At 31.6% G+C, this 21,341-nt stretch overlaps 1 protein-coding gene across 1 annotated transcript; it reads right to left on the bottom strand.

Annotated features, from left to right (window-relative positions):
* Nucleotides 1–868: 868 nt before the first annotated feature.
* On the bottom strand, nt 869–20,589 carry LOC139498099 (DDB1- and CUL4-associated factor 13-like). Its single transcript, XM_071286439.1, has 12 exons — nt 20,356–20,589; nt 17,219–17,418; nt 15,578–15,685; nt 14,856–14,942; nt 13,468–13,623; nt 12,867–12,944; nt 12,182–12,264; nt 10,266–10,333; nt 7,582–7,678; nt 6,662–6,797; nt 5,540–5,703; nt 869–1,546 (listed from the first exon to the last, which is right to left on the bottom strand). Exons 1-12 carry the CDS (start codon nt 20,423–20,425, stop codon nt 1,459–1,461), a joined length of 1,335 nt encoding a protein of 444 aa, XP_071142540.1. The 5' UTR covers nt 20,426–20,589; the 3' UTR covers nt 869–1,458.
* Nucleotides 20,590–21,341: the final 752 nt, after the last annotated feature.

Here is a 21,341-nt window from a genome sequence, read left to right as displayed (position 1 = left end):
GTTACAAAACATATGCACCACGCCTTACTCATTAACATATTTAAACGAACTCATCCTGCAGATTCATCGTTTAAATATGTTAACTCGTAAATAGAGTGGTATATATAATGCTTGGCACTGGATGACACAACCAGATTTTGTTGATGTACAAGTATAAAATAGATTGTAAAACCTGCTTGTACTAGACCAAAATTCTCTGATTTTAAATGTATTATTTTACAAAGTTTTACAAAGTAACAGCCTGTGAACAAATGTTTTGACGGTGACCTAGCATCAGGTAATAAAAACAGCCTCTGGCACTGCAGAAACTACTGCAAAAACACCATTAAGGTGGTTGATGCTAAAACATTGTTATACTTATCAATGGAATATTAGAAAAATGTTTCTGATTGATAAAGAGCTACTGAAAATTACTAACAATGGAGATTTTTCAAAGGATAAAAGCAATGTAACAAATTCTACTTAATTTCCAAAAACTAAAGAGAGGCAAAAAAGGGTCATTCAAACTGATAAGTCAAAAATAAACTAACAACACTGGCTTAAAGAGAAAATCCTCAACAGACAAACAATAGTACACAAACACAATATAGAAAACTAAAGACTGAGCAATATGAACCCCACCAAAACCTTGGGGTGATCTCAGGTGCTCTGGAAGGGTAAGCAGATCCTGCTCCTCATGTTAAAGCTATCGTGTTGCTCATGTTAGTACAAATCCAGTAATAAGTCTAATTCAATAGCTCACCGTCAAGAAAAGGAAAGTCAAACACATGAAACTTGTTGATATTTTTACTAATTTCTGTAGAAACAAGGTGAATTCATCTTTGAGCATGTTGAGATGGTTTACTGTATAAATCATATGCAATTCAGATTTAATCTATTTCACTCATTTATTGCTATTAATACAATAAGCAACAGTTCAATTTGTTACATGATGAATGCAAATTAATAATCGTAATAATATATGAAATTCTGTGAAGTCATGATTAATCAGGGAATACCAATTGTAAAGGATTTTGAGGGTAAATTTGAACCCTAGATTTAGATGCTCAATGAAGTATAAATTTTCTATAGGCTTGTATGCAGACTTTGGCAAAATGATGATATCAAATATTCACAAAAAATACAATTTTTCCTTGATCCACCATAAATCATGTAAATAGTGCCCACTAAAATACATATAAGTTTCAAGCAGTCCAGCAGAATCAATAGTCATATATAATTGTAGTCGAAGATATCTTTTTTCAATAAAATTTATGGTAGATTTAAATCTGCTAAACATGTGACATCTGATGGTTAATAAATTGTAAATATCTTCATATTTAATTCTTGATGCAGATACCATATCAATACACATAGTCTATTTGTGTCTCTTAAGTTCGCAAAGTTAAAATGTACCACATTTTTACAGTGATTAAAATGATGGATTGCACTTTTTCCCACTGGTAAAATCTGACAGCTTCACTCTACTTCTTTAATAATAGATTTCTTCCTCTCAGGTACAAATGGTACAGCGCCAGGCTTGCTATGCTTACGGCGATTGGCCTCCCTAAAAATGTTAAAAATTTGTATATAAGTTATAGTAGCAACATGTGACCATCATTTAATGAATAACAGAGACGAGATTGATTAGTGTAGTCGTCAAAGTTCAACATTTCTTTTAAAGAGCTTGAAATCTAAGCAAATTTTATTGGTATATCAACGTTTCGTCTGTTGAAAATCAGGAGTAATTATGATCACTAATTATATGCAGTAGTAAGGGATAATCAGGTTTTTCATTAGTATTTTCGGATGCTAAACAAACTGCAATTAATCAATCAGAAATAAGAATGTCTTATTCAATCAGGGATCTCCATGGATGAAAATTGAACGATGGAGGAACTTTAACCATCACAAACCGTGTGTACGCCGTACAGTGAAGTGTGATCGAAAGTATAACATCCCTCCACATAAGGATTGGTGAACATGCTAATTCATTACTTATTTAAATTATATTTATTTGAATTTTCATTGTAAATAGAAGTATAAATATTTTCAATAACTTCAAAGGCCAAGCCTTCATGCCCCCCCCCCCCCCCTTTAGTCGAGAATGACCAAAAGCTGTCATGAAGGTCCCCATGTAGTTTTCTTGCTATTTTTGGTAATTGTTATGGGGGTTAAAAATCATGTAGAGCTTATTTTTCACGGACACTTGTCAAATTCAGAAGTCATGAACCCATTACCGCTATGGCTGATTTGCAGCAACAACAAAACGATTCGTAAAAGGTTAAAGAGATTTGTAAAGTAAATGTTGACAAATGAAAAGGTTTTTAATGACTTTATCTAGCAAATTGATGCTATGCAACATGCATCTTTCAAGTCTGAATAGAAACCGGAAATGGGGATGTATCAATTTGATTGTAAACTACGAAATGAATTCGGAATTACGATACGACATTTCTTTACAGGAAATAAAAGTTTTTACTTTTTAACTTTTAAACTCTTGTTTGTTGATCTACCTGTACAAGCTCAGGTACAAGTGATTAGCAATCTTAATCCGGATATCCCTCAGGCGTTAGAACTGTATTGGATTATAATAACAAGAGGCTGTCACAACGACAGCAAACCGGATTTATTAACATTTATTTGTGTCCTGGCAATATCACAAGAACCATTACTGATGAATGGTGAAAGTGAAAATCGTCAATATCAAATTTGACCTCCATTTTGTCATCAGTATCAACATATTAAAATTTGAAAAGCTTAGATTGAATGGTTCATGAGTAAATGCAACAACCTGAATGGAAACGCCATTTTACGATCTTTCAAGAACCATAACTCCTGAACGGTAAAAGTCAAAATCGTCATTATTGAACTTGACCTCTATTTTGTCATCAGTAACAACATATTAAAATTTCAAAAGCTTTGGTTGAATGGTTCATGAGAAAATGCACGGACACGACGGGAAAAACCATTTTTCAATCTTTCAAGAACCACAACTCCTGAACGGTAAAAGTCAAAATCGTCATTATTGAACTTGACCTCCATTTTGTCATCAGTAACAGCATATTAAAATTTCAGAAGCTTTGGTAGAACAGTTCATGCATAAATGCACGGACACGACTGGAAACTCCATTTTTCAATCTTTCAAGAACCATATCTCCTGAACGGTAAAAGTCAAATTCGTCATTATTGAACTTGACCTCCATTCTTTCATTAGTAACAACATATTAAAATTTGGGAAGCTTTGGTAGAACAGTTCATGCGTAAATGCACGGACAACTCCATTTTTCAATCTTTCAAGAACCATAACTCCTGAACGGTAAAAGTCAAAATCGCCATTATTGAACTTGACCTTCGTATAGTTGTCAGGAATAACATATTAAAATTTTAAAAGCTTTGGTTGAACGGTTCATGAGTTAATGCACGGACAACATTTGATTGCCGCCCGCCCGCCCGCCCGCCCGGCCGCCCGACCGCCCGGCTGCCCGCCGTACATCCCCAAATCAATAACCGACATTTTTGTCACAAAAATCCGGTTAAAAAAAAGCCTGAGGGTTATGCAATTACATGCATTTGATTATTATTGCTAAAAAAAATGGTGTCAGGCTATAAAAACGATAACAGTTTTGAACGATGGCGGAAGACAATTTAACGATGGCGCAGGTCATTTGACGATGGCGCAAGACATTTGAACTATGGCAGGGCGCCATCGTTAAACAGGCCATGGAGATCCCTGTTCAATATGGCACAATTTAAGTTGTTGGTGTTATTTTCCGTAGTCATTATTTTGGTGGGATAAATGGTTGATTTTCTTATTTGAATCAAGAAAGTAAAACAAAACTGATAAAAGATCCTTTATTGATAAGATGGTAGTGAAGAAATCAAAATTGTTCAGAAGTCTAGCAGTTTGTATTACAAATTTAATTCAAGAGATTTGATAACAAGTTTGTGAACATGGACCTCCATCTTGGTGACAAAGGGGAAGTAACTCTTTCTGAATTTTGTGTCTATGAAAACCTATCTATTGGGTGACAGATGTTTTAAAGCCATGAGAAACTGTTTGACACAGCATATTTTACACACAAAAACATGTCGAATTTTATAGCATGAAAAGAAAATCAAACATCTACATCATTTCAGAGACTCTTAGTGACTTACTATTTAAACTGATCATTAGTTATACTCAAAAGTAACAAGTTTTTTCTCTGATACTGTGGAGTCATTATTATTTGTAAGATACAAATTTTGGTGGATACAGGTGAACCACAAATTCAAATGTTCAACAGATTAAAACTTTCTATAGGCTTTGTATGCAGAATTTAACAAAACCTACAAATCAAATATCCACAAAAAGTAATTCCAACGAAAATGAATGAATCCACAGTAGCATATTTTGTGAAAATAATTGCACATCAGTCATTAGAACATAAACATGATAGATGTTCAATGGTTTTTATCAATATTTATGTGTAGTTTAATTTTCACAGATTATCTTTGAGCTATAATACAGTAAATACACTACAACTAAGACATATTTTGTTATTTCATTCACTGAGGAATGGTGGAAGAGAAGAAATTATATGCTACCCAGAGTAACCACAATGGAGAAAAAAGTAAAATCACAATAATACTGAACTCAAAGGGAAATTCAAAACTGTATGTCCCTAATTAAATGGCAAAATCAAAATCGCAAACACATCAAACGAATGGATAAAAACTGCCATATTCCTGACTTGGTCCAGGCATTTTCTTATGTAGAAAATGGTAGATTGAACCTGGTTTTATAGCTAGCTAAACCTCTCATTTGTATGACAGTCACATCAAATTCCATGTCCATAATTTATGGTTCACTAAAAGATATTCATACAAAGTTTCTTGGAACAAGAATGTGTCCAAAGTACACGGATGCCCCACTCCCATTATCATTTTCCATGTTCAATTGACTGTGAAATTGGGTAAAAAATCTAATTTGGCATTAAAATTAGAAAGATTAACAATAGGGAACATGTGTACTAAGTTTCAAGTTGATTGGACTTTAAGTTTATCAAAAACTACTTTGACCAAAAACTTTAACCTGAAACTTGCATTTTCATTTTCTATGTTCAGTGGACCCTGGAATTGGGGTCAAAAGTCTAATTTGGCTTTAAAATTAGAAAGATCATATCATAAGGAACATGTGTAATAAGTTTCAAGTTGATTGGACTTCAGCTTCATCAAAAACTACCTTGACCAAAAACTTTAACCTGAAACTTGCACTTTCATTTTCTATGTTCAGTGGACCGTGGAATTGGGGTCAAAAGTCTAATTTGGCTTTAAAATTAGAAAGATCATATCATAAGGAACATGTGTAATAAGTTTCAAGTTGATTGGACTTCAGCTTCATCAAAAATTACCTCAACCAAAAACTTTAACCTGAAGTGGGACGAACAGACGGACGGAAGGACGCACAGACCAGAAAACATAATGACCCTCTACTAACATAGGTCGTGTATAGAAATGATTAAACTTCTGTTTGTGCTCATAAAACACTTTGGTCAGATAAACCAAATAAACAACATACTTTCTTTTCTGTGACTGTCTGATAATTTTCATCTCCTTCTGTTGGTTATAAATCATCTTTGGAACATGGCGATGGCGAGAGATTCTTTTCACTTCTGGATGGAATGCAAATTTCTCTTTCAGTTTTGAGTTGTAATTAAATGCTGTTTTCTCTCTTGGTTTAAGCTGAATAAGGGTACAGAATAAAAATAAAATCATATCAGATTATGGAGAAAAGGGAATCATAAACATTTTTATTACAATAACCTAGCAATACATGTTTATCAATTAAGGTTTACTGTTTACAAATTGTAACTTGGATGGATATTATCTCATTGGCTCTCATACCCCATCTTCTTGTATCAAATAGTAAGGCAAAATAAAATATTATGTGTGTTTCCTATTCCATCTTTGAAAAAAAATAGGGTACAAAGGTAGGGATTATTTTTATTTCACATTTTTTTTATTATTAGTCTATGAGAGTAAAATTCTGACTTTAACTGTGCTTATTGAAAAATGACCAAAAACTTTACGATAGACTATTTCTAAGCTTAAAATATAGGGTAGGAAGGGAAATAGGAAACACACAATTTTTATTTTTGGCCTAATAAGATACTTCAACACACATTATCAAAAATACTAAACTAGCTACACACAAGTGTTCATCAAAACTAAACATAGAAAGGTTACCAAACTTTAGACCACAGTGTTGTTTTTAAAGTTCATTTATTGGTATTTTCTTATTTTCAATACTGAGAAATGTAAAATGTTAACAAAATTAACCCTTGTCAACAAAATAAATACAAAGAAAAGATACCAATCTTCCTGCCACTTAACATTTTTGGAATTACGTACTTAAGAACCAGAAAATTTATTTGACATTGCCTGAAGTATTATTAAAACATCATGTTGAATGAAAGTTTTTCTTTGGTAATTATATCTCTAAATGTATAATAATATAATTGTTATAAATCATTTTGTGCATCATTCCAAATATAATCCACTGATTTCATCATATCTTTGGCTGATCTCATAATTTAAAAAGATTTTTCTTATTTTTAATAATTAATTATCTTCCGCCTCTATTTTTTTTTTTTTTTATCACATTCTTATTTCATGTTTTGTTGACCAATGTTAATCTTACCACTCCTAGTTTCTCTGAAGCTTGTGCTTTCCAGATTCTTATATTCATTTCGTCAGAACCAGAAAGAATATATTTGTTATCTAAAGACCATCGTACAGTTTCAACACGCTGCATACGCTTCGTATGATATATTTCTCTGCAAAAAATAAAAAGATTAGTGGTTATAAACAATATCAAAACTTTAATTTTCTTAATTTTCTATATTTATCTTATCTATTTATAACTCTGTATTGCTACTTTCACTTTTCATTGTTTCTCTCACCATGACGACATCAAATTCAATGCACCACTTTGAGTACTTCAGGGATTAATTTCTGTATAAAAATTGTCCTAATGAAGCCATGTAGACCATAGCAAATAAAATTGCAGACCATTTGAAGTGTTGTTGTCATTTTTGAGTAATATCAAAAAGAGTAGTCATAATGTTATCTATACAATTTTCTCTTGAACTGAATAAGTAACTACCTTGCATAATGGAGTCAGTATGGCATGACAAAGGCAGTTCATTTATTTTTTGTGCGTACTAATTTTGGTGAAATTAGGAAAATATGCATTTTCTTGCATATTAGATTGAGTGAATTTACTAGTCCTGCTTATAATTTTTTAGAAAAATTGGTTTTTGTTCACCAGTTACATTAAGGTTTCCCCTATAACCAAAAAATCCATAAAAATATGTATAAAGTTAGTCCTTCCCTAGAGTTATTTCCCTTAACAATTTTTTTTTTCAAATTGGAAACAAAATCAGTAAATGGCTATTTAGTAAATGAACCTCAATAACACCATTTTCAATGTTTATTTAGATATTTGTGTGTGATCATTTTAAATTTCAAGTATAAACTGGACTGAGAATGATTTTTAACATCTCCTTCTGTTCTTAAATACAAGAAAAATATTCATTCATTTCCATTTTAACAATATACCTGCTGTGGGTTCTGTCGGCTTGAAATATTCTGACAACTTTATCATAACCAGCTGAAGCAAATTCTCTCCCTGTTGGTGAATAATCAACATCCATCACTGAAAAAATTAAATCAAAATACTGCAATCCAACTAATTTTCACGACTTTATCGAGTAGAAAAATAACGTGAATTTAATTGTCTGGAATATGTTTAACTTGGATCTTTCCTTATTTTACTACATCAAGTTAATTGGAAAAATTGAGAAATTAAAATGCTGCGAAGTGGACTAGAAATGCAGAAAGGGTTAAATGCGAAATAAAGTATCTGTGAAAATAAGTTGGTTTACACAACTTCAACTTTCCTTCATTAATATGCCACTTTATAATAAATTAATTAGATATTCAATTTAATTCATAGCCTATCCTTTATTGTTGAAATAATATTTTAAAGAAAAGTATGCAGGTCACTGACAAGAGTTTTTTTTGTCAAGTATTGTAATAGATTTTGATAGCGAAATTAGTTACAAATCTATAACCTGTTAATAGCCGTTTCTTAAAATTTACTACTTGTAAAAAGAAGCTGAATCATAATAAAAGTTTGCTGCAAATGTGGAATAACAGTGGCGTAGCTGGGCCATTTTTACGTGTACGCCCGAACCTTGGCGAGGGATATGAGGGGTTCCAACCGCTCAATGTTAAACCACCTGCTGGTAGTGGGTTCGAAAGGGAAAGCTATCGAGAATGAGATACCATAATGATTCCTGTCAGTAAAAAATCATTGATAGCAACATACTTTTGAATCTAAATGGTTTATTTGTTTTGGTTAAGTTTTGTAATATGTTAACTTATTCATCGTGTTAAACTGGAAGCTAGCCTAATGGTCATTGGTTTTAGAGAAAACTTCCAAACCAATATTACTTTTAAATAAGTTTAAAGGGTGCCGTGACTGAGCATACAATCGACAAAAGCACTTTTTAATGAACACGAAAAAAAATATATTTCTAAGAGGTGCAATATAAAAAAATTCTGGAACACCTACGATGTCTTCCCACAAAAAGTGAATCAATTTGTCATTACTTTAAAGGGATTTAAAAAAAAAAATCTTTTTGATATTTTTTTCTTGATCTGGAATATTTCACGACAATCTATGAAGATTTATAAATTGAGCATGTAAAACAATTAATTGCGTAAAGAAAAGTCCGGCTATCTGTCTATCAGAAAAGAACAGAAAAATGAACGAAAACAAATGCTTTCAAAATTTAAGCTATTATAGGTTGCACTTTGTAAATACAGCTGTTTATCAAAACACGCCTCTTTTGGGGAGATCTTGAATATTCATAGAAAATTAATTTTGTTTACATACTGGTTCCCAGTTATGCTCTCTGTGTTCCATCTCACAGAGACATAACTTGGGAATGTTACCAGTAAATGTACATGTGCATATTGTTTACATTGAAATCTGTGGTAACCTTTCATTCGAGGTAGGGGTAGTTAAGAAAATTAGTGTTAGTTTAAACTTTCAATTGTAGGATAAGATTTTTTTCAAAACTTCATAGTAAAAGTGGTACAGTTTTAGCCGTAAAGGGAGTTCCTATGGGAAATTGCATTGTCAATATTTACAGAAATGCAACCTTTAGACATAAGTCATAGAAAAAGCTTCTTCAGCATTTTCATAATATTCGATGAAGGTTCGACAAGTAGTTAATGTAATTGAGAAATAATAAAATGTAAGCCCAAACTGCGACCATTTATTAATTGCCGAAAGAAATACATTTTGTCCTTTAAATGCGGGAAAATTAAAGATATAATTGCATTATTATATTGCTCTGAATACTCTTTTGATCATTATGACAGTTTCTGTCCAACTTTCGTAAAATTTCACGGAGAGTCATTCAAAAGACTTTATCCACATTCGGAACCTAAATATTGACGCCGCTTTGTCTCGCTTTTGGGACATAAATCACAGGCTCGACATAAATACAAACAGCATATCGTATCTGAGCAGACAGTGAATTGCTTTAAATATAAGAAAAGTACGTAGAATTCATAGTAGATTCAGACTTTTACAAAAGATTCGAACAAATACTAGTATATTAAATGATCTATTTGAGTAGATTTCGACTCTTTTTATTCAAAATTACAATCCATTGAAAAAAGAAGCACAAGGCTGATGTGCTTTTGACCAATTTTTCTTATTTTATGTCGATTATTTGTTTTATTTTCAAAATTCAAGTGTACGCCCGGGCGTTTTGACGTAAACGTAGCTACGCGCATGAATAATATGTTCATCCCTCTAAAGTTATGTGCTTCTAAAATTAGTTTAATTCTTAAAAAGTCCAGAAAATGAAATTTTCCATTAAAAACAGGGGAGACAACTTGAGAGAATATATAGGAAAGTTGTATTTTGATATTTTTGAATATTTCTTCCATGTTTTCCTGAATAATTTTTTTAAATGTCACTTTTGAGATTTGTTATCACATAATTTTCATATTATAAAAAAAAACATTAATCAACAAAATAAAGAATATGGTTTTTGTGTGCGGTTGTTTAAAATCAAAAATTCTTTTCTCATAGAACACACTATTTATTTTTAATTGGATAATGATAATGATAAAGATAATTTTTGTTTGTTCAGAGCCAGGGTTGAGAGATTATTTTTGTCTTTATTCATAGGTTGATACTATATTCTATATATATAACTTACCAGCAGAAACATGGTCCATGTGAACAGTTACTGGCATCGATAACTTCCTCATATCAAAGGAATATAAACTGAAAGATAAATAAATTATTAAAATATGCTATAGATTTGTATTACTGTGGATTTATTTATTTATGAGAGTATCAATTTTCTTGGATAAAATTTACATGTTGTTGACGTTTGATTTTGTGGTTTTGCTGAGTCTGCATAATTTGATGAACATTTAATTTAATGCAGTGGTCTCGCTAGCCCAAAATAGAAGGGAGCCGCGCCCTGGGTGCCCTCAGCCGCGCCCTGGGTGCCTTCATCCGCGCCCTTCTGCCCTGACGTCTTTTTCCAAAATTATCTTGTGCCGTTTTGGTAAAATTTTGTTTCATCGATTTCTGATCTCCAAGTTAATTACATATATGACACCTGTGTGATTGCCCCCAGGTTAATCATGTCATTACAATCAATTACAATGATAAAGACTTCAAAGGTGTTAATAACTAGGTAATTTAATTAGGACAATGTATCTTTTTGTCATACTTTTAATGAATGTGTCAGCGAGTGTGTTTAGCTTGGGTCGAGTGTGTTTAGCTTGGGTCGGCATTTTCGATCTCCAAGTCACAATGGAAGAGTGTATATAAATGAAGACTTTCATGACTTTAGAATTGAATTTAAGTCATCAAAATAAAACTATGCCTTTACAGAAATGCCTTCCATCTCAACTTGTTAGCGATAAGCAGTTTTTAATTAACCCAAACGTGGTGGAAATTGATTTTGGAGTTACTTCCCCTGATTTAGCTTATTACAAATTTGTGCTCTAAAAATATTATCTAGTATAAAAAAAAAAGGAATAAATTACCAATTGAATATATAATAACATAATAATGTTACCTTAAAGATATTAACTGTCTTTGAACATATTAAAAAATATATATTGCAATTTCTACTTGATAATTATACTTTTAGCAATCCATGTTCTAAACATTATTAAATTAGTAATGCTCTCAGTTTCAGATCATAACCGACCGTGCGAGGGCTGAAAGGCCAGTCAAGGTCGTTAAACACCACCACATATATATTTCAGATCATATGATGTATAAAAAGCTATAATTCTTATTTAGATAAAAAAAACAAAAAAAACACATGATCTTTGATAATGGGTAGAGTGAAGTTAAACTGTAAAAACATAATATGTTGATGAAGATGTACTATATCATTCATAACTACACAAACAATGAAATAAAGACTATAGTTGAAAAGCATCTTTATTTAAAAAAAACAACATATACAGTAAAAAAAAAAAAGAGATTCGTTAACTCGTGATACACACAGAAACGTAGACAAAAAAATGAGCAGTGCCTTTTCTTATCATAAAAAGTGCCCTGCCCTCCACTGGCACCCTGCCCCTTTTGATTCCTGGCTAGAGCACTGTAATGGTTCACCTATCCCCAAAATCCACAAAAATTGATCTTCAACAAGGAGTTATGTATCCACAGTAAACAATTTAAAAAATGGGAAAACTTTTTACATGTCTTTATCAAAATTTAACAAATTCTTTAAATCTCAGGTCAAATTGAACAGAAGATGTTGAGTGCATCAAATGCTTGTCCAGAATAATGTATGTATTGTACCAAGGGAAACAACTCATTAAGATTTTTAGAAGTAAAACATGCAAGAAATTCATTTTTGTGTATACAAATTACAATTCATCATGAAATGTTGCCTAAAACAGAGGTGATCTAATAGTTTATTATACAACAAGCTAAAATTCTGCCTTTTTAGACAGATATCTTTTTTTAGTAATTCTATTGTCTTCTGTCTACCTAAAGCATTTTGTCAGTTGAGGCATTTGGATTCTGGTGGATACTTGTATCATTGGCACATCTCCTTATTTTTTTTAAATCAAATGAGATACCTTATAATATACTTACTTATAATCTTCATTGGCAACAGTAAATATAAAAGCTTCCATAGGATTCCAGGCTATTGTGTTAGATCTCAGTTTTAAAATCACCTAAATGTACAAGGATATACAATGAATGAAGCAAATAATGATTACATTTGATGAATGTTAAATTTAGCTAAAAATTTTATCAGTAACTAGTCCTACATAAATATATGAAATGGTTAAAAAGAAAAATCTTAATGTCCACACAACCCCCAATAAAAAACTTAATTACAAGTACCCCACTTCATCAGTATGCACCTGTCCTAAGTCAGGAGCCTGTTCAGTTGTTGTCATTTGTTGTTCAGGTTCATAAGTATTTCTCGTTTCTCCTTTATTATATAGATTAGACATTGGTTTTCCTATTTGAATTGTTTTACACTAGTCATATTGGGTACCTTTTTTAGCTTGCTGTTTGTTGTGACCAAAGGCTCTGTGTTGAAGGCTGTACTTTGACCTATAATTTTCAACTTTTCACACATTGTGACTTGGATGGAGAGTTGTCTCATTGGTACTCATACTATGATATGATCTTTGTAATTCAAATGCTAAATTAGATTTTTACCCTAATTTTACGGTCTGCTGAACACAGAAAATGATAGTGCAAGTGGGGCATCCATGTACTATGGACACATTCTTCTTCCAATATCAATATAAATACTGGTACTTACTTTTCTCAAAGGAGCTGCTCCTCTCATGTCATACAATATAATACTTCTGTCTGAAGCACAACTACCTACTATATTGGTCTGAAATTGAAAAAAAAAATATATACATTTTGAAAACTAAGCAGAGCACAACTATCAATTGTATTGGTCTAAAATTGATAAAAATATATTATGTTTACATTTACTAAATAGAGCCTCTACATTTGTGACATGTTGTGAGAATTTGCCCATTTGTAATCTAAAAGAGCTTATATTTTAATTATTCAAATAGAATCAATTAACCAAACTAAACTGAAGGGTAAAAATTGCTTTCATTTTTCAATGTGAACTAAAAATCAAATTATCTTTATTTTTAATTCCATTTCGTAAATCAGCAGCGCTAGCCAAATCAATGACTTATTGATGAAACTAAAGCCTTCATTGAAAATAGCATGCCAAAAACTTTTCCTCCACAGTTAAATGAAAAGCTGACTAGCTTTGATCATTGTTGAAGGCCGTACAGCGACCTATAGTTGTTTATGTCTGTGTCATTTGGTCTTTTGTGGAGAGTTGTCTCATTGGCAATCATACCACATCTTCTTTTTTATATTAGCTGTTATTTTACCTCAATGGGATTAAATTTGACAGCATGTAGACTGTCTACTCCCCAGGTAAAAGATCTGACTGGTTCAGTTCTATCTTCATCCCAGATATCTAACTGTTGTCCACATGTAGCAAACTTGTTCTCTGACCAATGATGGTCAATAGATGTGAATATTGTCTGGAAAAAAAGTATTTTGATTTAACTTTTGTCTGTCATATCTGTAATACATTGCATTATCCAAAAAAAAATCAAACATTATTGCTATTTAACGAAATTCTCCTTTGATCTTACTTAACTAACTGATAATTTCCTTTCTTAACACAGAAGAGTGATGTGAAAAATTATCCCTAGAAACTAAGGGTGCACATGCCTGTTGTCAATGAAATTAACAACGTCATCATAGGTTAGCGATAAATAGATTATCATAGGTTATCTCACCTCGATTGCTTTTCTCACTTTTTAAGTAAGATAATCAATCTTGTTGAGAGATAAACTATAAATAGACATGATCTTTGTAAATAATCAACACTGATATTAGATCAGCTTATGAGCCTTTCTCGCTTGTTTCTAAACGCACACATCTTGTACTTATTCATTTTGTAGAAAAGATGTAAGAGTAAGATCAATATATTTCATTGTATAATAATCATCAAGATTGACAGTTGACTTTTTCATTTATACATGTTTTAAGGGTTGGCACAAAAACATATTAATCTTAAACCTTGTATGACATGGCTTTAAAATGACTAAATAAAGCTTGCTTGTATGGAGCTGCTCCTTCATGGGATAGGATTAGAAGCAACACCACTTGCTTATGATGTTTATTTTTATAGTAAAGGAGAACACAAAGTAGTATTGTCTATCTGTATTTTGATTGTTGTTTGATGATCAGGATTGTCTCCCTTTGGAAAAATTTGATAAGCAGACCAATTTTTAATGTAGATATTTTGGAAATAGCATCTTAGAATAATATTATGTCCAGGATTGTACATTCTTGATAAGTAATAAACATGACAAAAGACATTTACATCTAAAAGACATGTGTGTCTATCATGCACTTTTTATATATATGTAGGATAAGCAAAAATTTAAGTAAATAGGTAATTAATTATAAAAGACAACATAAATAAACATATTTTCACTTTTGATATTAAGCTGAATTTTCTCTTCAAATGACCTCAGATCTGCTCCGAATAACCTTATGACTTCTAGCAACAATCACTTTTTAATTTTGATGCCATTTTTTTAAAATTGTGATGTCAAAGTTTACAGGAACTTGTGTGATTTTGCGTTATGGCAGACAAATTTGCCCACAAGTGTAAATACATCTATTGTTCAACACAATTCACTAATCAATAAACAGTACATTTGATAACACTGATAAAAGATGGAATAATTCCTAATTATACCTTTCCTAAAATAGTACTTTGAGGTTCCTCTTCTATTTGACCACACTCTGATAAACTCCATTGTTTAATTGTCTTGTCATTTCCAACCTGTAAAAGAGCAGACATCAAAAACGCACACCATATATAAGCTTGTTGTTTGGTGTGAGCCAAGGTTTCGTTTGAAGACTGTACTTTGACCTATAATAGTTTGCTTTTACAGATTGTGACTTTGATGGAGAGTTGTCTCATTGGCACTTATACCACATCTTCTTTGTCCATTCAAATTAATTTATCAATGAAATGGACAAGACTTCATTCATACAACTAGCATGACTATCACAAAATTAAAATTGTAAATGTCAAAATTGTTTTACTAACAAATTCATTTCATATCAACCAAAAAAACATTTTTTTTAAACAAACTGCCCAATATAAATGATATAATGATATAAAGAATAATGGCATTTTTTTATGCCAAATTCATCTGATGTTCATCAGCTCAAATATCAGGCTGGCTAGACATTTTTGCTGTTGAAGTCAGTATTAAAAATAAAACCATCATTCTTTATGTTCTTTGTCTCTTTTAAATTCAAATTCTGCAGTATTCAAAGTTTGACTTATTTTATAGATATCTGTCTCTTGTTGATTGTAGTAGATAGTATGTTGAAAGTATAAATAATATTTTTTTGTGCTCTCAATAGTATGTGTCAAATGAAACTGGGAACAATGTAAAAATTACTTACACTGAAAAAATATCTTCCAGATTGGTGCATACATAAACCCTGTACCATTCCCTCATGTGCCTGGATTGTCTGTAAACAGCTCCTCTTGGCTAGACTCCATACTTTAACCTACAATATTACAAGTATTGGTAGAAAAAGTACTATAGACATAAAATGTGTATATTACATGCAGTGGTCTCGCTAGCCCAAAATAGAAGGGCGCCATGCCCTGGGTGCCCTCAGCCGCGCCCTGGGTGCCTTCATCCGCGCCCTTCTGCCCTGACGTCTTTTTACAAAATTATCTTGTGCCGTTTTGGTAAAATTTTGTTTCATCGATTTCTGATCTCCAAGTTAATTACATATATGACACCTGTGTGATTGCCCCCAGGTTAATCATGTCATTACAATTAATTACAATGATAAAGACTTCAAAGGTGTTAATAACTAGGTAATTTAATTAGGACAATGTATCTTTTTGTCATTCTTTTGATGAATGTGTCAGTGAGTGTGTTTAGCTTGGGTCTGCATTTTCGATCTCCAAGTCACAATGGAAGAGCGTATATAGATGAAGACTTTCATGATTTTAGAATTGAATTTAAGTCATCAAAATAAAACTATGCCTTTACAGAAATGCCTTCCATCTCAACTTGTTAGCGACAAGCACAGTCTTAATTAACCCAAATGTGGTGGAAATTGATTTTGGAGTTACTTCCCCTGTTTTAGCTTATTACAAATTTGTGCTCTAAAATTATTATCTAGTATCAAAAAAAGGAATAAATTACCAATTGAATATATAATAACATAATAATGTTACCTTAAAGATATTAACTGTCTTTGAACAAATTAAAAAAATATATATTGCAATTTCTACTTGATAATTATACTTTTAGCAATCCATGTTCTAAACATTGTTAAATTAGTAATGCTCTCAGTTTCAGGTTATATGATGTATTAAAAGCTATAATTCCTATATAGATAAAAAAAAAAAAAAAACACACTTATTGTTTGATAATGGGTAGAGTGAAGTTAAACTGTAAAAACATAATATGTTGATGAAGATGTACTATATCATTCATAACTACACAAACAATGAAATAAAGACTATAGTTGAAAAGCATCTTTATTTAAAAAAAAAAACATACAGTAAAAAAAAGAGATTCGTTAACTCGTGATACACACAGAAACGTAGACACAAAAATGAGAAGTGCCTTTTCTTATTATAAAAAGTGCCCTGCCCTCCACTGGCACCCTGCCCCTTTTGATTTCTAGATAGAGCACTGACATGGTTGAGCATAACAACAAGTACCAAATTTGTACAACAAATCTTTATATCATAAAAGGTTACAAATATTATCCTAATGCTACATGTGCTAACAAGTCAAAGGTTTGGTATGCTAGCTTGCTTTGTTTGAATTAATATAATGTTTGCTATATAGAATTGTAATAAACATGATAAGATTGATATCTGAAAACAATATATATTTATCTAGACTAAAATGCGATTTAAATTTTTGTGAAATACCAGTTTCAAAAATTGCAATTATAACCCTGTTGTATTTTTGGCATTAATAAAAACATCATAATAATTTCTGAATTTACAGTACTGGGTTCCTCCCCTCTGTACATGCTTAAGCTACAGCTATTCTTTATTTATTGCTTTACCTCTCCATCACAAGCTCCGGAGAGAAGCAGACTGAGTGCAGTTGGATGTTTACACAGACTTCTAACCCCATCTCTGTGTCCATCTAATGCTCCAAGGAAGGGTTTGGCAAACACACGCTCTAGTTTTGTAGCATTCAAAGCTCGTACATATTCTCTTGGTGCTTCAAATGGATGGAGGGCAGGATCATAATTCCTAGGTACTACAAGATATTAAAGTATGTTTACTTAACTACTGATTTCTCAATATTTAGTATTATTAGTTGATTCAAAAAGTTAAAACATATACATATACCTGTTAACTTTCAAGATCTCTATGAGGGGTATTTTAAACACTCAACCACATAACTACCGGTAAATGCAACTTTAACTATTAATGTATATATATACATGTATATGTCAGAAGGTGCAGATCATTTTGTAACCTGGTCGTTTCGTAACTAGTTGAATTTCGTAACTTACTAGTTTATTTTGTAACTGAAACGTTTCATAACCTTATAACAATATATAAAAATATGAGTTGTAGGTTATGGAATTAACGTTAAATAAATATTTTGATTACAAATACTGAAAAGACTTATTGATGTACAAATGTATATATCCGAAGGTGAACTAAAAGGTATCAGAGTGATAGGACCCGCTACATACAATGTACAAGGATGCATATTCTCATTTTGGGATAAATATACTCAAAACTAGGTGTAATATAGTACATTGATAAAGAATTTTTTTTAGAATGTGCTTTTGTTTACGGACCAACTGCTGCTTTTGCTGCTCCAGCCAACTAAGACTTTGTTTCATGTATATACCAGTTTTATTTAGATGAAACATCAGGCTTAATGCCAGTATACACATGCAAACAAAGAACAACATAGTGAACATGGTGAAGTTAATGTTCTAAAGAAAAATGATTAACAACAAAAAAAATTATAACAATATTGTTATTATTAGATGCACAGTTTGATCATTTTTAAATATAAATAACAAGAACCAAACTTAAGAAATTTATTTTGGCTACAATCTTTAGACAATTTTGATAGATTCATATTTATGTATACACTTCCAGAGACAAAACTAATAGAGACACACTTTATAACCATACATGCATATAATTACGTATACTGTAAACCAGGTACTAAACGTCTTAGTTACAAATCCACCAGGTACGAAACGACCAGGTTACCTATTGACTAGCATTCATGTCAGACAGTCTAACACAACAGTGGTCACCACACTTCAAAATTATAGGGAGAAGTGAACACCCAACAGGGAGAATTCTGGGAGAAGTGAAGACCCAACAGGGAGACTTCTGGGAGAAGTGAAAACCCAACAGGGAGAATTCTGGGAGAAGTAAAGACCAAACAGGGAGACTTCAAGGAAAATTGAAGGATCGTGTTAATACTTTTATTAAACATTGTCTAAAGGATTTAAATTTTCCAAGAATTTATCATTTATAAATTTTGATTTACCAGTGTGTTTACAAACGAACTTTAAGCAATTGCAAGTGCAGATCTAAAATAAAAGGGTTGTTGTTCGACCAATCATTTCTTAATTTAGGAGCAAATATATATAACCCATCAATATTTGGCAGTTGAGGATATCTAATAAAGGTGTATAAAGTTTCTGTGAGTCATAAAATCTCAAAACTAGTTTAATGATACAATGTATGTCTTCAACTTCTATATAATTTTAGTGTTCTGCACCATCTTCAAAATCGGAGTGATTGCTGTACATAGTTATCTACATACAACCAGAAAAAAATCTTTCAAAATTTACCCCAAATACTCTAATAATATATATATTAGACAGTCAGAGATATAACTCTATAGGGTTATTACAGAAAAATAACTTGTGTGTGTTATTACAGATACTTTTCCTTAAATTTTCTAAATCTGTTATAACATATGTTTGTTATTTGTAAAATTAGTTAATCTATAGTGGACTCTAGGGAACAATTGAGACTTTGCGCAGAAACTAAATGCATAGCCTTGATAATTTATTTTTAAATTGAATTAATACATTTTTGATTAACCATGGTTAATCAATGAGACAAGGCTATTAAGGAATTAACTTAGCTGTGATAACAAGGCTTAGTTATTAAAGGAATGTAACTTATTATATAAGACACTTGGGAATTACTGAGAAACTTGCGCAGAACCTCATTACATGCTCTGGTCATTATTTCTTACAATAAATCTAAATACATTGTAATTAAGCATGATTTATGTCCGAGCAAATGTTTTGAAGTGATATAGAGAAGCTGTGATAACACCCTTTAGTTATTACAGGCATATTTTTTCTGTAATAACATATAGGTGTACTATTGAAAATTGGAATACTATGAACTGCTACATCTTTCAATAGTTAAGTATACATAAAGACAATAGTAATATTAATAGAACTTGTATACATTTTAACTAAACTTATGATGTATATTGTCCCTTTCAAACATGTAACATACATATGTTATCACAGTTCTTTGATTTTTTAGTCCACAATAACAAATGTGTGTTATTTTCCTGTAATAACCCTATAGAGTTATATCCCTGACTGTTAGAGGTGTTCCTATTTAAAGGAAGCTAATACAGAGAAGAAGAAGAAGATTGCATTGATCCAGCATGGCTCAATCAAAAATTCATAAAACATTTGTATAGTGTATATTTTTTTCAATACATACGAAAATAAAATCATAAAACATCCTTTCGTTTATCATGTTATTGTACATGGTATACAGCTAGATGCATATACATGTATTGTAATGGTACAAGTTTGCAGTGGAACAAGTTTTGCAATGTACATGCAATGACTTGCCATTGGTGTGTGAGTTAACCTCGGTATGAGTTGACTATTATTGGTACCAATTTTCAATGGTATGAGTTAACTTGATTCCATTTATACCAGATAAATATTTGAATAAGATTATTAAACTTTAAAATACCCTTATTTTAATATATTTTCAACGAAAAGTAGAGAGAACTAATCCAGGGCGAATGGCCTACTTGAGCACACAAATTTTTGGATGAACAGACCCAAGGCGAACATGTAATCAGGGCGAAGGGACCGATGCCTATAAATATGATGTTGGCACAGGTTTAGTCGTCTGCAAAAATGATGCACCTTAAAATTACTTTTGTGCTAACCTTTTTGAATATCTCTTTTTGTTTCACGTAAATAGTCATCAGGGTTACGGCTTAAAACCTTAATTTTCATAATCAGACTTATTTTATCCCATTTAACAACAGAATGAATTTTAGTGATGAGAAAAACGTGCTTGTGTTTTCATTCTTGAAACTGTAAGGGACGTAATCCGTTATAGGGTTGACATAAGACTGCTACTACGGACCCGTGCCAGTTCCCAACGTTAACAACCACATATAAACGTGTAACATTTTAGACTAGTCTCATTATAAGATCTTACAAACATGTAGTTTTACTAACAAATATTACAGATCGAACACAAGCGGCAAATCAGGGAAAATTCTTTTAAATTGACAATAAAATACGAGTATTTTTCAACATTTGAGTTAAAAAAAAAGAAATGCATTAGACCCTTTTACCTTTTTGTTACACTGAAGTTGATAAATTTCAATTAAATGTCTAAGGGACGACATCAAAAGTTCAATGAAGGATAAAAAGTTTTTTCACTGACCCCTACACCCCCCTCTTAACTTAACTTGATTTGGGGAAAAATGATTGACCAATTGGGATATATATATATGTAAAATCGATTTTAGATTAACAAAACTTGCAGCAATGTTGACCCCCCACCCCAAACTATTTGATTTAAGTTTTTTATCCTACATCGATCTTTTGATGTCGTCCCTAAATGGATTAAGTTAATTTAAATTAAGCTCATAAATCCTAAGTAGCTCAATTTTAAGGATGTTACACATATGTTAGACACTTTAAATTGTTAATGTGTTCCCCATTCGGCTTGGTTTTTTTTTTATGTTTACCCCCTTTTTCTCTGTTTGCTTCGTTATTTTTTCCCATTATTCTACACGTTTTGTCAATAATTCTTTCAAAATTCGGTAAAAAAAATCCACAGCGATTACAGATCGGATCTCACAACCCTTTGTTAACTTATTTCAATAAATTTTGTAAGCTGGTTCTCGGCTGCACTTTG

This window comes from Mytilus edulis, chromosome 12 (genome assembly GCF_963676685.1).
Source record: "Mytilus edulis chromosome 12, xbMytEdul2.2, whole genome shotgun sequence".
Taxonomy (NCBI): domain Eukaryota; kingdom Metazoa; phylum Mollusca; class Bivalvia; order Mytilida; family Mytilidae; genus Mytilus; species Mytilus edulis.
The sequence above is the reverse complement of the archived record's forward strand: the minus strand, read 5'-3'. Positions and strand labels throughout refer to the sequence as shown.

What these genes read in the sequence shown, in the direction of transcription:
- LOC139498099 (XM_071286439.1), bottom strand. Translation starts at nt 20,425, where the DNA reads ATGAAAATTAAGGTTTTAAGCCGTAACCCTGATGACTATTTACGTGAA. An exon ending in AAAAAGAGATATTCAAAAAG is followed by an intron (nt 17,419 to 20,355) that starts GTTAGCACAAAA and finishes AATATCTTGTAG; the next exon opens with TACCTAGGAATTATGATCCT. An exon ending in TCAAATTTAATCCCATTGAG is followed by an intron (nt 12,945 to 13,467) that starts GTAAAATAACAG and finishes TTTCAATTTCAG; the next exon opens with ACCAATATAGTAGGTAGTTG.